This window comes from Garra rufa, chromosome 4 (assembly GCF_049309525.1).
Source record: "Garra rufa chromosome 4, GarRuf1.0, whole genome shotgun sequence".
Classification (NCBI taxonomy): Eukaryota; Metazoa; Chordata; class Actinopteri; order Cypriniformes; family Cyprinidae; genus Garra; species Garra rufa.
Window position 1 is genome coordinate 35,487,496 of NC_133364.1, and position 17,289 is coordinate 35,504,784.

General features: G+C 40.1%; 1 protein-coding gene across 1 annotated transcript; it reads left to right on the forward strand.

The window, feature by feature from the left end:
• The first annotated feature begins 783 nt into the window (after positions 1-783).
• LOC141333954 (C-type mannose receptor 2-like) lies at positions 784-7,959 on the forward strand. The gene is made up of 4 exons (XM_073839106.1): positions 784-820; positions 911-1,267; positions 4,044-4,391; positions 7,597-7,959. Exons 1-4 carry the CDS (start codon positions 784-786, stop codon positions 7,956-7,958), a joined length of 1,104 nt encoding a protein of 367 aa, XP_073695207.1. The 3' UTR covers position 7,959.
• The last annotated feature ends 9,330 nt before the right edge of the window (positions 7,960-17,289 follow it).

Below are 17,289 nucleotides of genomic sequence, written 5' to 3' on the forward strand. Positions count from 1 at the left end.
CTGTTGATGTGACAGTGATGTGACATGACTGTTAATGTTTCTAAATGTAAATTAATTTCCTGCTCTAGTAACTCATGTGTGAATGCATTCATGCATCTTTGGGTGCTGTCTTATGTAGCTTCTGTGCTGCTGTTGCAGAATAAAAATAGCAAAAGTGAATGTGAACGTGAGTCATGTATAGTCATTGGAGGTCCTTGTATGCATGTTAATCAGTAGAAAGAGAAAGAGAGGTTCAAGCATGTTTACTGTTATAATGTTGACTGTGAGTTGACGTCTCATAATGAGGAAGCAACATACATAGTAAAATAATGTGTACGTTCTCTGTGTCTATGATTTCCATAAATAATGAGCTGAATGTGTTGCTGCTGTTGTCTTTGATTTGCATGTAATTACATACAGACCCTCCTGTCACATTCAAATCAACACACTTCCAGAGAATTACAGCAACATCACAAAAACACATGAGTGAGGAAGAAAAGTGACAAGGGCTTTTGTTTAGAGCAATAAACAAATGATGTGACGCTGAATGAGGGATGAAAGCAGATATAAGAATCACATTACAGCTGCAGACAGAAACATCAGACTCAGGACAGAAACACACAACCTCTGAAGTAAGAACAACTCACATCTTCATTCTTTAACTAGAATTAGACCTTTGACATGTTAATATTGTCTTATTGTCCTGTTAAGATGGCTAATCATGTTTTACACCAAAATAAATCATGAATATTCAACACAACAGGTGTTGAAATCTGAGTTTATCTGAAATTTTCTTCCTCAGAAATGGACCAAACTCTGTTTTTCATTCTTCTCCTCATTGGTGAGTGTGTTTGTGGTTTTATTTATGGTTTCTAGTTTCTAGGTTTGATCCTGTTATGAAAATCATTAAAGCAAAGCCTCTCTTTCACAGCTCTCTGCTCCGTATCTGAATGTGTTCAGCGTCAGTATCACTTTATAAATGAGGTGAAGACCTGGACTGAAGCTCAGCGATACTGCAGAGAGAAATACTCAGATCTGGCCACCGTTGACAACATGTACGACATGATTGAGCTGAAGAAGAGTGTGAATGTTGGAAGTGTTCAGTACGTCTGGATTGGGCTGCAGAAGACGGGTCGTGATGAATGGCAGTGGTCTTCAGGTGAACCTGCGCTCTATCTGAACTGGGAAACTGGACAACCAGAAGGCAGAGATGATTGTGCTTATTTGTTTAATGGACAATGGCATGATAACTCATGTAGTGGTATCCATCATTTCATCTGCAACAACAGTGAGTTCATTAATAGATGCACCATATATCAAATTTTAATGGAATGCTAAACAGTGTAAATATTTAATTTGATTGTGACTGTGGAGATTTGTCTCACTTTTAGTTAATTTCTGTATCAACTCAATATTTGCCAGAAGACTTAATTCACTGAACACTCTTTGATCTTTTGTTGTCTCTCTATATGATCATTTGGAAACTTGCAATTTAAAGAACCTAAAAATATTAGAGAAAATTATTTATAAACATACAGCAGTGACTAGAGGTGATTCAGCCTTCTGTATCTCATCACAAACCTACAAGGGCTCTGTTTTTCATATGTAGATTAATTTGAGTCTGGTTCATGTAGGAGTTATAGTCCATTACAATTTACACCATCATTGCTGAGAAATGTAATGAAGCGGTTCGATAGTGAAAACTAAAGTTTCTAAAGTTGGGGGGAGTGCTAGTCCACTACGGAACTCCAGCAAGATGTGTGACGTCACGGGAGATTGTTCAATAGCTTCTGTATTTAGGATATTTATGGACATTATCCAGCATTGTACAAGTAGCAGAGGGGGCAAATGTGGTTTAGGCTGAAGATAAAACAAGTAAAATATATTAGAATCCGTAACATAAACATTCACCTCAGTAGCATCCATTTGCATCGATTAGAAACATGATGCGCCTATAATGACGCTTAACATAAGCACGTGAATTACACAAATCACCTCTTATCATTCTTTCTGAACTGAGCTACAATATAGACCGATAGCAAACAATCAGACAGGCAGCGGTAATATTGTTACAATATGACGTGAAAGAAAGATAAATTAACTTACATTCATACATGCACATTTCCCACTTATTGAATTTAGCGGCAGAGAACAAACCGAAACTAAAAACCAACCACTACGGCGGAACTGCCGTCAGCGCTCCATGCACGCACAACTGAGTCACGCACATTGATGTAAACCACCCCCAAGGAATTTAGTACACACAGCACAGGGTTGGCATCAAGTTTCTGTGTTTGTATGTGTGTATGATTCATTTAATGCTTTTAATTGACATTACAGCCAAGTTTTTAGACAGATCATTGTATAGTGTGAAATATCTTGAACATTGTGAATATCATGGAGCTTATATTATAACAAATCTTTTTGAATTTGAATTGTACAAATTTGAATTATTGACAAGTGTCATTTAACAAAACTGAATATTATATGGAATTTAATATAGTTCTGAATTCTATTTTGTAAAACTTGAATATTGAACATTTTAAACTGAACACAACTGAATTTTCTAATAGACATGTATTTTCAAACAGCAGATTTTTGTGTTGATTTCTAAGACTTCAAATGTTCAGTTTTTAAAAATACAACTTAAAGTTTAAGATGAAAACAAAAATTCAGTGTTGAAAATTCAAAGCGCAGAAATTTAGATAGTACAGAAAGTAGGTCAGGGGTTATGCACAAGGAAGAGTAGATGATCTACGAAAAGTCGAACGAAGCATTTACTGTGACGAGAGGGGGCATGTTTGGTTCACTTAGGCTAGTTTGTATCTCGTTCCCTTCTCAGGGAACCATGGTTACATACGTAACCAAGAGACGTGATATGGCATATATCCACGTCCTTATCAGTCGGCTTTGCGTAAAACGAAACTGAAAGCAAAACGTGCACGCGCATTCAAAGGCAATTTTAATACTCGAATTTTAGAGAGCGACTTCCCAACACGTGTGCAAATTAGACTACACACATACATATCTAGACTGTTATTAGTATGTGGGCTATAAAAGGTTGTGTAGTTGTCTATAGCTTTGTATCATACTTGAGATCTGTTGACTACAGGTTCTGAATAGTTTTGCCGACAAGGAATTTTTCCTGGAAGTGCAGATTAAAGGTTGAATTTAGCATATTTAATTTTGGCTTATTGATAAACTATTACATTTTATAGTTAAGGAATGAATCATTCACACAGTTCCATTTGAAACACAATGAACACCACATGCTCATTTATCGTCACAAATTTGCGTAAATACATTAATAAAGTAAAAACTTTATTGGCATAATTGTCAGGCGTTTACAGTATTTGCAAAATATTTTAGCATAATAATACTAGAATTATACAGAAAATTAATTAAAACACTACACAGACTGAAAGGGAAATAAGCATATAAAACAATAAATATAGACCTAACCAGTTAATATAATTATTATAAAATTAGGCCTATTGTATTAGCTTACTGTTTAATAATAATAATAAACAAATATGTAATATAAAGACACGATCAGTTAACAGGCAAGAGTTGCTCCTGCACCCAAAATAATGCTACTTATTGCCACTCTTTGCGTCAGGCGCTGCCAGAAATAAAAATATGTTATGTCCTTTAACCAGATTTTGAACAACAAATAGAACATTTGTCGGTAGTGTTGAAAACATGATGACGATCGTGTAATGGAATTCCCCTAGTATGATCAATCAAAAAAAAAAAAAAATGACAGATGTCCCTGACATGAAAACTACGCTATAGTCATAGTCCCATGCATATAGACTATGAATTATAAGTAGAAGAACACATGTAATACATTTCCGTTATGTTTTGTGAGCGGCAGTGTCCGCACCGAGACTGTATCGCGGACACCGCCTCAACTGCACAAAACGCTTCCACTATGTCTATGAATGACATGTTTCTGATGTTTCCACCACTGCTCCTGTTCACATCCAAACCATTAAGCAGCGTAAGCATAATGAAAAAACTGATTCATGAATCTTTTTCTCGTTTTTTTTTTTTTTTTAAAGCGAACACGGGACTCGTCCTTGGAAATAAGACGATGAATTGGAGAGACGCTCAGAGTTACTGCAGACAGAATCACATTGATCTGGTCAGTGTGAGAAACCAGAATGAGACTCAACAGGTTCAGCAGTTCATTAGTGATAGACACTTATCTGGATCTGATGTTTGGATTGGTCTGTTCAGAGACTCATGGCAGTGGTCGGATCAGAGTGACTCCTCATTCAGATACTGGAAGTCTGTCGAACCTAATAATGCTGGAGGTGTTCAAAACTGCACAAGTGTTGACCTGAACGCTCAGGCTCAATGGTCTGACTACTCTTGCAACAACCAATATCCTTATGTGTGCCATGAAGGTGAGTAGATCCTCACAAAACACACACAATCCATCATCACCTCCAGATCTCTTAAAGGTGCCATAGAATGGACTAATAACAGTTGTGTGAATAATAACAGTTCAGTACCTGGACGTGACATACTGTGAGTCTTACACCATTGTTTCCTCCTTCTTATATAAATCTGGTGTTTGCAAAAGGCCACTGCAAAGTAGGTCAATCCTAACATAACACAGACTATTACGCAATAGTCCCAATCGTTAATAGTTATGCCCCCAACATTTGCATCACCCAATCATCAGATGATCTCTAAATAGGCTCTTGTGAAAAAGCAAAGTGAGGACAATAGCAAAAATGGCAGATCACAGGAAAAAAAAATGTTATGTTCCATCTTGTGCAGGAGATGTTAAGTGAAGGGATGGGCTGGTGTTTGTACTTAGAAAGGCAAGGAAAACAAATAATGCATACTAATAAAGTAAAGAGGGATACTAAAGGGACACGGTTAGCTTCTTGCTAGCGCTAGCCTGTTATATTGCAGTACATAAAATTTCACTTACCACATAAACAGACTAAGGAGCGTGTCACGGGAGAGATGCGATGGAAACAATAGCAGATAAAACCGGTTTATTGAACAGATGAGATAGATATAAAATACAATGAACAGGATGAATGTATAGGATGGATGAACTGGATGGATCTCTCAGACAGACGGTGACACAGGTACAAGATGGCCAGAGTGAGGGAAACTCCAAACAAACACTGAATACCACATCGAACAACCATCTGACAAACAGGAGAGATTTCAGTGAGAATATATAGGGTGTGTAAATAGGCAGCAGCTGGTGAGGGTAATGAGAACAGGTGGCGAGGATACAGAATAATGAGGGCTAAACCAAATCAGACAGATCGATGGGGGGAGACAATGGGAGAAACCAAATCAGAACAATGACAAAGACCAGAAACACAAGGAGACATGTAACACACAGACATACACAAGTACACGTGACATGAAGAACACAGTGGATTTCATGAAACGTGACAGAGACAGGACAGCATCTAAACTTGACAAATGTGGTAAGTACTGCCGTTGTATTATAACTGTACACAGAGCATGTGCGATCACCGATCTCAAAAGTGAAACAAAAAAAACTTGCAAATAAGATAATTACAGACTGTAGTGTTTGGACCAATCAGACACACATTTATTTGTTACATTTAACAAATAATCTTTAAAATCAATAAACCAGCTATATGTTGGAGTTCTGGAAACAACCCCCAATGCGACCAACAGCCCAAAGGGCTCAGTTGCCAGAGCAACTATCTGATAACACCAGTTTTACGAGCCAAAGGAATGCAGGCACACTTGTCTTATTCCTATCCTATAGGAAAGCCATTATGGCCCTTGAAATGGACTCTTTGGTAATTCCTTGACAAACCTTCCTAAGAACGAACACATATTTCCTCAGATAAAAAAGGCAGGGGCTCTCAACATTTAGAGCTGTGTGGGATCTCCCCAGCCTGGGAAGATGGCTCTTGACCCTGCAGAGTCAGACTAATACCACTTGAGTTAATTTTACTCAGCCCTGAAACTCAATCATGGAAAGTCTATGATCAGACACTTCCCTCTCTTTACTCTAATCATAATAGGTTTTATTAGAACTGATGGTTCTTTCAGATAGTCACCCCCCTTTTTCCTGTACTTTTCTAGCCATCCTTACTCTTCCCGCATTACATGTATGAGTGATTGTATGTTTGTTTGTTTAGATTAGTTATGTTAGTCATTAGTTAATAAAACCCTTGTGCACAAATAACATGAGTCTCTGATTCTGTCTTGCAAATTAATGTCCCTTTACGATTTCCGATTAAGCTACAGGCTCTAATGTATTAATACTGTAAGAATGTTATTTTTCTGTGGTCAAGAAAATATCATTGCTTACGCCTGTTTCACACAAACTCCGTATGCAGTGCTTATGCAGTCCGTGTGCGTTACGTATGCGGTGCAGAGGCAGCCTGGACTCGTTTTGCTTTCACACAGGACGTGTTTGCAGTCCGTTCCGAATCCGCGGGTGTTTACCACAAACACACGATTTATCCGTTATTTTAATTTCAAATCCAAACATGCTTTTTTAGCATTGGGATACTCTTTTATCACAGTACACTAATACAATAATACTAGACATATTCACGTTTAAACTCAACGTATTATAAACAACGTAGGCTATTATTCAATGCACTTGACTTCTAGATTTGTATATGAAGTTGCTCAAGCAAGTTGCAACATATTTAAACACAGCATAGGTAGGCTATATCTTCCTTTTCATATTGAAATTGGGCTATCACAAATATTTTAAATTAAAACTTACCAAAGACAGAAACAGTCGGCTCTCTCTCTCCATATTTTAAAGAACCTTTCTACCTGGACAAGTGCATCTATTATGTTGCCTTGTTTATTTAAAACTGCACTATTTTAAACCTAGCCAAAAAGCCACGTGTTGACTGTGAAACACAGTAGACTGCATTTATATGCATTTATGGTACATTTCCGTGTCAATCCATGTTCATTTTTACAGCGAACAATGCGCTGTCACTTTAATTCAGCGCATGCAGCGCAATGCAGCACAGCAAAAATAGACTCTGTGCCGAAACTATCGCTGTACTGCTGCAAATGCACCTCTTCTGGAACGCACTACCGGACAGCAACCGCGTGCATTGTGAACGCTCTAATCTGTTAACATGGGTGGGGAAAAAAATACGCAACGCATACGCACTGCAGACGGAGTATGTATGAAACAGGCGTTAGGGTTGATATGAAATTACCCTGAATGTTCGCTAGACGAACAGATTAATAAATGGCGATTTAATCCCGCTACAGACACTATTGGTGGCTGATTTAATTGATTGTAATTAATCCAAATGAATTGTAATTATTTATATAATTTCCCTTTTGAGCTAGATTTGCTACAAGACCATTGCATTCTAGGGATAAATCATAAGGTGGTAAATGGACCTGTAAAACTGTTTCAGGATAATTATTACCCTTACCTATGCCATATACCTTCTATGAAGATATCAGAGAACAATTGAAAATATTGTATCAATGCATTCAATGGCACCTTTAAAGTTCACACTACGTCTGTCACGACATATTCCTCCACAGTGTTTGTTCTGCATGTTGTTGTTGATAAGTCTCTCTCTAGTTTCTGCTTGTGGTTTGTTTTGTGTCCAGATAAACTGATTGTGGTCAAAGAGAATCTGACGTGGTCTGAAGCTCTGAGATACTGCAGACAGAATCATGTGGATCTGGTGTCGGTTCATTCAGAAGAGATTCAGCGTGATGTGATGAACGTGGTTAAACGGCCGTCTACTGCGGCGGTGTGGTTGGGTTTACACAACTACTGCATCATGAACATGTGGCTCTGGGTGAGTGGAGAGATGGTGTGCTATCACAACTGGGCTCCAGGGAACGGAACCACACCAGAAAACTGCAGCCTCGAGAACAGAAAAGGAGCAGTTCAGTCTGGAGGAGATCAGCGCTGGATCAGCCTTCCTGAATCTCACAAACTCAACTTCATCTGCAGCAGATATTAAGAGTGAGAAACACACTCATGTGTTTACTTACATTAACTGGTTTCATAACTGGCTACTGTTCGGACGCTCTTGCTTACTGCTCCGCGCTTTGCTCCCTGCTTATGAACTTTTCTCATATTTTTCTAAGATTTAACTTCAGCAGATCAGCACAGTGCTCAAACAACACATTTTTGATTCAAACATTACGAAAAAGGAGACTTTTTGCCTCCCACTGCCAGCAGCTTACATTCCGGAGACGGGAAAACACAGCTGCCTACTTTCAACAGACAAGAAAGAAAATGCCTCTTCTGGAATCTACTTGCTGCACAAACTGCCACAGACTTTTACAAAGGATTGTGGTTTTAGAAACTTGCTGGACTTCCAAAACAGGCGGAACACACAGAAGATCATCATCACGGACCCCCTCAGCATACAGCCGGTGAGTCCTGTGGATCTAGTCAATATCGACAGTTTATAAGTGTAGAGGAACAAGCCAAAACTGATCGACACACAAATCGATGGCACCTACAGGGAGCGAGACCCAAAGGCACTCGAGACATCAGACTGTCAAGAGTATATCGTATTGCTGCGGTAGCATCCTCTACCCCAGATATGGCTATGACAAGGCTTGCAAAAACTGGTGTTTTACCACCCCATATACAGCTTGAAAACAGATTTGAAGCATTAATGAATGTGGGTGAGGAATCCCCAAATGTGACTAACCATTGGATCATATCAGTCAACTGCTAACATTGCTATAAACAGGCGCGCAAGGTCGAGCAGACAGCGGCACTCAGCCCAGAGCGCAGCCCAGCCCAGGACTCTGATAGTGGGGGACTCCATTATCAGAAATATCAGTAGCAGAACTACAACTACATGCTGCTGTCCTCAAGCAACCGTCTCTGATGTGAACAAGGAACTTCGGAACATTCTATTGAAGCACAAGACTGTAAATCGAATCATCATCCATGTGGGAAAGAACGATATTCGGAAAGAGCAGTCAGAACTCCTAAAGAAGTATTTCGGTGAACTCATTGAAACACTTCAAAGACTTGAAATTCAGTCGTTCATCAGTGGACCACTCCCAGCAAGGGGAACTAACATGTTTTCACGGTTGCTTGGACTGAATACCTGGCTACAAAGAACCTGCAGTCTAAAAGGAGTCAACTTCAATCTTTTCTGGGGCCATAGACAACTGTTCAAACTGGACGGCCTTCACCCAAACAAACTTGGTGCGAGAGTGCTTAAGGACTATGGCTGCGTTCGAAACCGCATACTCAATGAGTAGGTACTTAATTTCAATAAGTACTTACTTAACGAGCGCTAAAAGAGTACGTACTCTACAGCCAAATCTCGTTGAGTATGGATGTGATCTGCACATCTTCCGCCATGTTGACGTTATCATGTGACCAACGACGTTATAACAAGTGCAACAACTTAACATATAGCGACAGGTTTAATTCATCTTTCTATAAATATTTTGATATTGATGAAATTTGTTCATTTTGTGGTCATGTTGAAGAAACAGCTGTTCTTTTATTGTGATTGTAGTATAACAGATACGTTTTGGGTTCATTTAGGTTTTTGTATTTTTTAATTCTTAAAGAAATAATTTTTGTCAGGAAAACCCAAATTCTTTATTTTTTGAATAAGTTATTTCTTTTGTTTTGTATTCAAAATTGTTTATTCACACGCAAAGCTAGCTCAAATTCCTGTTGAATTTCTCTTTTCATCCCTGAGGCTTATCAATAACAAAAACAAATCCAATTTTTGATAAACGATGATGTGAACATTTTGATTATTCAGAGATATTTAATCATATTTCCCCGTGTATATAATTGCATACTATGATGTAAGCAAGCCTAATAGTTATGTTTTTAATTTTTCTCATTATGATTGTTCATTGTTAAAGATAAATACCATCTTACCCTGAGCCTGTAATTGTAAGTTAGGTAGTATTAATAATAAAAAGAAAATAAGCACAACAGGTGCTCAAACACCTCATAGCATCAGTAACACAACAACCCTACCTACATCTTCCTCCATGTTTGCAATATCTGCACAAAGGAGACGTGGATCAGCTGCTTGAAGATCTTGTGTTTAGAGGTGTTTTTTGAGGATTTTACACTCAAAAAATGTAAGTATTACTACTTAGAAATTAAGATTACCTCAGAATGCACTGATCAATAATAATGATAAATGCTGACCTATAATTAATTATATTTTTTAGTAAAACAAGCATGTTTTTTTTTAATCAAGTAATTAATTAATGCATATGTTAATGAAACTTATATTTTATTTACTGATAACAACATGGATATATGAATAAAATAATAAAGTAACCATGAACATAAATAAAGACACATGGAACAAAGCTTTATTCAGACATATTGGTATTTTAGTCTTTCTCTAGATGCTCTCGCTGGCTCTTTGGTCTCTGAAGATGAAGAGGCTACAGCAACATCTGGTCCAGATGAGACAAAGAGCAGGTGGAGTGATGGAGGGTCTCATCGATGGCACTTGAACATTTCCAGGATGCTGCTGTGGATTTCTCTTTTCTCACTGCACACACCAGTCTGCCGCAGACATTTCAGATCATACAAAGATGCACAAGTATAATACAAAAGTTGACATTTTAACAGCACAATTTCATTAGATCTCTGTATTAGAAGTAACAAAATTACCTAACTTTATATTAAGTTACAGATTTTACTTTTTTCCCCACAAATGCTGCAGTCACCTTTCCTTTCAGGTCCTGCTCCACCACAAAATATCTGCAACAAAGGCACAGAAATCTAGAATCAGAAAAGTGCTTAAAGTTTTTTTTATTATTAATAAACTGCAACTTAAGGTTTTGTCTGTAGTGTACTCACTCAAAGCCTTTGATGGCAGCACTGCTTCATCAATCACTTTTCACCAGACAAGCATACTTGTCTCATCTGTCCCTGTAACATCCACACAAGATTCAGTTCCCTCTGAATCGTGTGCTCAATACTACATTTATGAGGTAGCTGTTGTGTTAATTGGCTTTTTATCCAATACAAATGCTCCTGAATTTATAAACAGTACTATTAGACAAATGAAACAGATAACTCATGTTTAGTTACTATATGTACATGTGTTTATTTACATTACATTAATCTAAAGCAGTGTTGACAACAGATAATTCTACATAAACTCACATAACGTCCATCACTCATTTAGATGTCTGTTTGGTGTTGTGATGTGCTCATTTAATGCTCTCAGAACATGTTCCTGTAAGTTGTTAAACATTTAGTAATCATCTTTAAGATGCTATGGTCGCTATTAGGGATGTTAACCGATGACCGTTTGACCGGTGGTTGACCGTAACAACGTTAACCGGTCAAAGTTGTCGGTAGTCGGTAAAAAAAAAGTGATATCTAAATTAGGCTATTATAGACAGTGGACTATACGCTACTACAGTTAGCCATCTCATTCCTCATCTTTTTGTGTTAAGTGAACAAATTATCCCTCACACTCAATTTTTCATAACTCGCCTGTTTGTACTTAATAAACCAATAAAAACATTTGGCGCGAGGTCACAGCGTTTGGGTTCGCGCGCTCACAAGGTTTGCGAAAAGTAAAGGCAACAGGCTAAAACACTCGAGGTTAGAGCCAGGGCAGACGACAGGATGAAGCGTGCAAAGAAAAGTAGTGTGTGGGACCATTTCACCAAAAAGAATGAGACAGATGTAAGTTGCAACTTGTGTGATACAGTGCTTAAATATAGTAGCAGCACATCATCTATGATGGTTAGCACTACCTCAACTAAAGCGGCGTCTCTTCGGAGCTGTCATTTTCTTAAATGAGCCGTGGCAATGTTTCAAATGAGCTTCTAACCTTTATTAAGACAAACGCCTTTATTTTCAAAGCGATCACCTTGTACCCAAACCATTTGAAACTAAGGAGCCATTTGTCCTACGATTACATACAACAAGCTCTTCGGCGCCGCGTTTGCGGGACTCATGTTTCGCGCTGTAGGGGATTTTAAAAAAGTGACGTGAGTGGCAGTGTGTGTGTGTGTGTGTGTGCGGGAGGCAGAGGGGCAGAGAGATGCGACAGAGTTGCGAAATTGCAGGTGCGGCTCGAAATGGCTGTTATTTCAAATAGCGTACCATATTTTAAACTAATCGGTTAACCAGTTTCAACCGGCTAATGAGGCTCGGTGGTCGGTCAAGAAATTTTTTAGTTTTCGCCATCCCTAGTCGCTATACGTAATAAAACGTGTTTTACAGCGAAATCTCAAATATACTTTAACACACGTATTGACACCTAATGCAAATCAGCAGTTTACGATACAGTAGCTCAACAAATACGATTTTTAAGACAGGGAACCTGTTTTGGTTTGTAATACTCACATTTGTAAACACTCTCATTGCGGTTCCCAATCACGTTCGATGATGACGTTTTGGCCTCCTGTGGCCTCCTGGGATTGAAAAGTGTGCATCAGATGAACACTTCAGAATCTGGGCTGAAGCAGTAGGACATCCGGGGATTTCTCGCCTACTCTTTTATGAATACTGAGGTTTCGAACGTACTTCTTTCTTCACATACTCTTTTTTTCCTACTATATAGTAGGTAAGTAGGCATATTCGAACGCACTTTAAGTAGACGTTCGTCCGAATCTCGCGAGAATTAGTGCACTCGCCTACTAATTCTCGCCTACTCTTTTATGAATACTGAACATTCAAACATACTTTTTTGCTCGCCTACTGCTTTTTGCCTACTATATAGTATGGAAGTATGCGGTTTCGAACGCAGCCTATATCTATTTTTCACTCCGGCATCCTTCAGTAGAATGTGCCAGTCCACCCAACATGAATGGCACACACACACTTGGACAAAGTGACGACAGGACATCTTATCAGCTTCAGAGTCATCATGTGGTCAACACAACCAACAAGGACACTGACAACGCCACACAGCCACAACAAGCACTGCTTACGGACACTTTCCTGACTGAGCCCTGCCCACAGAGCTCATCACAGACAGACTGTGACGTATTACAACAGCTCCAAGACTCAGCACTGAAGGATGACTTTCTGGCCGCAGGCAGCAAAATCTGTTCCTCAGCTAATTTTTCAGTCACTCTAAAAAAATTCAAGTCACAATCCGTCACGTATTTTATCATTTGCCGAATTCACCATTTCCTAAACCCACTTTCAGAAGTAATCTGCGCCCTCTTTCCCAACAGAAGACGCGAGCTCAGCGACTATCTCACTATAATCGCTGAGCTCACATTATTATACGGGGGTTCTCATTTCTACACTTAGCGGAAGCTTTCGCAGCTAAGTGTGCCATTTCGGATCGCCCAATGGAACCAATGTCCTTATTGGGGGGCTCTAGATTCCGAACTTCACAGCAGGGTATTTTTAGGCTGCCGCAATATTTAATGCGCAGTCTGTCGTTCTTTTAATCACCCCACCGTCATTTGCCCTTTCATCAATCCATCCACCCCCCCCCTGCCCCGAACCTTCTCAGCCTAAATCCACCAGCTATGTCCTGCGCCTTATGGACACCCCCGCCACCCCCATTCCCTCATTTCGCTGCCGCCCTTCCTCTGCTGACACCCATGCGCCAGCTCCAACAACGGCAGATGCACAAGGCACTGCTGCCGGTTCATGCACGTTTGCAATTTTTGCGGGGGTGCTCATGTTAGCCTAAATTGTCCCGTTCAAAAGCTGCAGATAAAAATTCTAAACAATATTTATCGACTCCTGTAAACGTTTCTCGTCTGTCCGAAGAATTTCTTCATCCTGATTGTCAGTTTACAGATTATATTCTAACAGGCCTCTCACACGACTTTCACCCTGGTGTCGAAAGTCTCCCTTCTGAAAGCCTTACCTGTCCCAATCTCCAGTCTGCTTTAGCCGAACCCGAATCAGTCGACCTCCTAATTAAAAAAGAATTAGAAGCGAACTTCATGATTGGCCCTTTCTCCATTCCTCCCTTCAGTGTTTTTCGGGTCAGCCCCATCGGAATAGCTACCAGGAAATTTTCGGGTAAAAAACGGTTAATAATCGATCTGTCGTCCCCACATAATTCCCAGTTTCCGAGCATTAACAGCCTCATCCCGCTCGACGAATTTTCTCTTCACTACCACGACATCGACCAAGCCATTACCCTGATTAAAAAAGCAGGTCGCGGTGCTTGGCTGGCCAAAGTCGACATCACCTCCGCCTTTAAAGTCATGCCCATCCACCCAGATTTTTGGCACCTATTCGGCATCCGCTGGCAGGATAAATATTACTTTGCCGTCCGCCTCACCTTCGGCTGCAGAAGCAGCCCCAAAATTTTTGACATGTTGTCAGAGGCGATTTGCTGGATACTCTCCAACAATCATGACATACCGTTTTTAGTTCATCTCCTAGACCAGGGGTTCTCAACCTTTTTTTCGCCGGGGCCCACCTCCTTCTCAGGTCAATTTTGCAAGGCCCTCCTATGCCTGACATTTCCTCATTTAATTTTTTTAAACCTTTTTTTAATAACCAAAACATTTGTTTTGCCTTATTCTTCTACTGCAAGTTATAAAAAAACTCAAACAAACTAACTTTAAATTAAAGCTGAATTTAAAAGAAAACCCTCTGCTCAGTTCTAACTTTTTAACATATATATACATATACAGGTTTAAAGCTCCTGAATTCTTTAATTCAGACATTCTTTACAACTTCAGAGTACTTTTTCTTAAGTAAGTGAACCTGCCAAACAGAACAACAGGGAGATGCCAAAATACCACTCACTAAACCTGTCCATTTGAACTGGACTGACTGAATATCTACTGTTTGTATCCATTATAAAATATACATACAAATGAAAAATACAGCAAATCCATTCTGAATGTTGATGCTGGTGCTTATATGTGCATTAACACCACTGACCCTTACAAGTTCCACCTCTATGGGTGAGCATTCATTATAAAACACTCACAAGACATTCATTTTGACAACTATGCAAATATTTTGAAATTTCACGCAAAAATATAAGGATCAGAGCCCCGAAACCATGAATAGTTTGTGAATCAATAGCGGACTAATAGCGGAATAGCGTGCCTAGACTACAATACAAGAGTGTCCTACATTAGCTACGCGCAAGTCCGTTACCATTACTCTGATCGTCTTAACCTTCAAATTAGCGCAAGGGTTTCATGCAGCCTGTTTTCCCACGGGGTATAGGTTACTTTTATGCAGGCTTTTGCTGGCGGGAGTGGGGGACAAAACACGAATGTCGCGGGCGGGCGGAACGGGCGGAATGCCATTGATTTCCGCGGGAGCCGGCGGGTGCGGGACAAAAAAATCCGTCCCTTGCAGAGTATGTGAGCGGAGCGCGGAGTGAAGCGGTGTGATTTTGAATGGAGGGAGGAGCGGATTTTTTAAAAGTCGGAGCGTCGTGGTTTTCACTCGCTCCAAGAACGCTCCATCATGAGAATAATTCACGCCAACTGTCCGTAATATTACTGCATATTAAGCAAGAATTCACGTTAAACATATTTACCTAGCTTGATAGAGATGGATCACGCAAATCAGAAAGAATGTGAAGGTTATGATGACGGCAATAGACATGAGCGGTAAATTATAGTTCAAAAGGAATTAGTTTGTTCCTTCTAGATACTGAATATTTTTAGGTGAACAACACTTATTCACAAGCAATGCATTGAAACAAATGTAAGGGTATCTGATTTCGAATGAGCAGAAATAACTAAACGTATTCTTATTTTCATTACAAACTTTTCACTGCAAAAAGCAGAAATTATACTCTTTTAATGCTGACAGTGTTAGTTTGGCATGTGGTAGGAACATAGTTTGCACAGTAGAGTTCCAAACTCTCTTGTTATTTTATTTTATCATTTTTTGTGTTTTAATATATGTTATGAACAGAACTTTTATATTTCAAACATACTGATTTTTTTTTTTTTTTTTTTTTTTTTTTTGACGCGGAGCGGTGTTTCTGATATCAGTGAGCGAGAAGTGGAGCGGGAGCGGTAAATAATGAACCCGGAGCGGAGTGATTATTAAATGCAAGGAGCACGGAGGGGAAATTGTTGCCGCTCCACTCCGCTCACATACTTGCAGCTATCTAATGACACTTGCGTGCATCAGTTAGAAGTTTTGAGCCGCCGTTCAGTCTGTATTTAACAGTGCGATGAGGCTTGCTGTGCCGAGTCCAAAGCAATCCATCACAGAACACGAAAGAGGCATGCTTTGATCATTTTAGGATAATATTAATTTTAAGCCATCTCGCGGCCCACCTGGAGGATCACTGAGGCCCACTAGTGGGCCGCGGCCCACCGGTTGAGAATCCCTGTCCTAGACGACTTTTTGATCATCTCGCCCCCCGACTCCATCCCAGCCGCACATCTTTCGACTACCCAAAAGCTTTTCGCAGAGCTCGGGATTCCCCTCGCCCAAGACAAAACCTTAGGCCCTAGCACTTCTATTGAATTTTTGGGCATCAACTTGGATTCCCAAAATTCCAGGCCTCTCTACCCAAAGAAAAAATCGATAGAACCATACTGGTTACTTCCTCTCTCCTAGCCAATCCAGACTGCTCCAAGCGCGAGCTTCTGTCCGTTTTAGGCCATTTAAATTTTGCAATGCGCATCATCCCGCAAGGCCGCCCCTTCATCTCCCACCTGCTTTCACTCGCATCTTCCGCCCACGCCCTAGAGGACCAAATATCCCTAACTGACCCATGCCTCAACTAGCTCAGTCTATGGATTTCCTTCCTCAAACAATGGAACGGATTATCCTTCTTCTATAATAACCTGATTTCTTCCCCAATCGATATCCAACTGTTTACAGATGCCGCCCCCTCCATCGGTTTTGGTGGTTTCTTCCAAGGCCGCTGGTTCGCATCCACATGGCCCCCCCAGCTGGCTGAGTTGCCACTCTAGCTATCATCCTCAGCGCTATTTGAGCTATATCCTCTAGTCGTTGCAGCCTTTCTATGGGGTAAAGAATGGTCTGCCACTAGCATCCTTGTCCATTGTGACAACGAAGCTACTGTGCATTGCGTCAACAAAGGCCGCTCCCATTCTCCTACTCTAATGCCTTTGTTAAGACGCCTGATTTGGATTTCAGCTTGTGACCAATTCATTATCACTGCAAAACACATTCCTGGGTCAAAAAATCAAATAGCTGACTCTCTTTCTCGTTTTTCCTTCCAGAAATTCAGATCCTTGGCGCCGGAGGCGGACCCACTCCTGACCCCAGTACCTCCCTATTCAGAGCTGATATTCCCATGAACCACCCCCTGAGACCCCTCCTCGAAGCTTCCCTCAATTTGATTCTCCAAGCCGTTTCCCCCAGAACCCTCCAGTCCTACCTAACAGCAT

What these genes read in the sequence shown, in the direction of transcription:
- LOC141333954 (XM_073839106.1), top strand. Translation starts at nt 784, where the DNA reads ATGGACCAAACTCTGTTTTTCATTCTTCTCCTCATTG. An exon ending in TTTCATTCTTCTCCTCATTG is followed by an intron (nt 821 to 910) that starts GTGAGTGTGTTT and finishes TCTCTTTCACAG; the next exon opens with CTCTCTGCTCCGTATCTGAA. An exon ending in TCATTTCATCTGCAACAACA is followed by an intron (nt 1,268 to 4,043) that starts GTGAGTTCATTA and finishes TTTTTTTTAAAG; the next exon opens with CGAACACGGGACTCGTCCTT.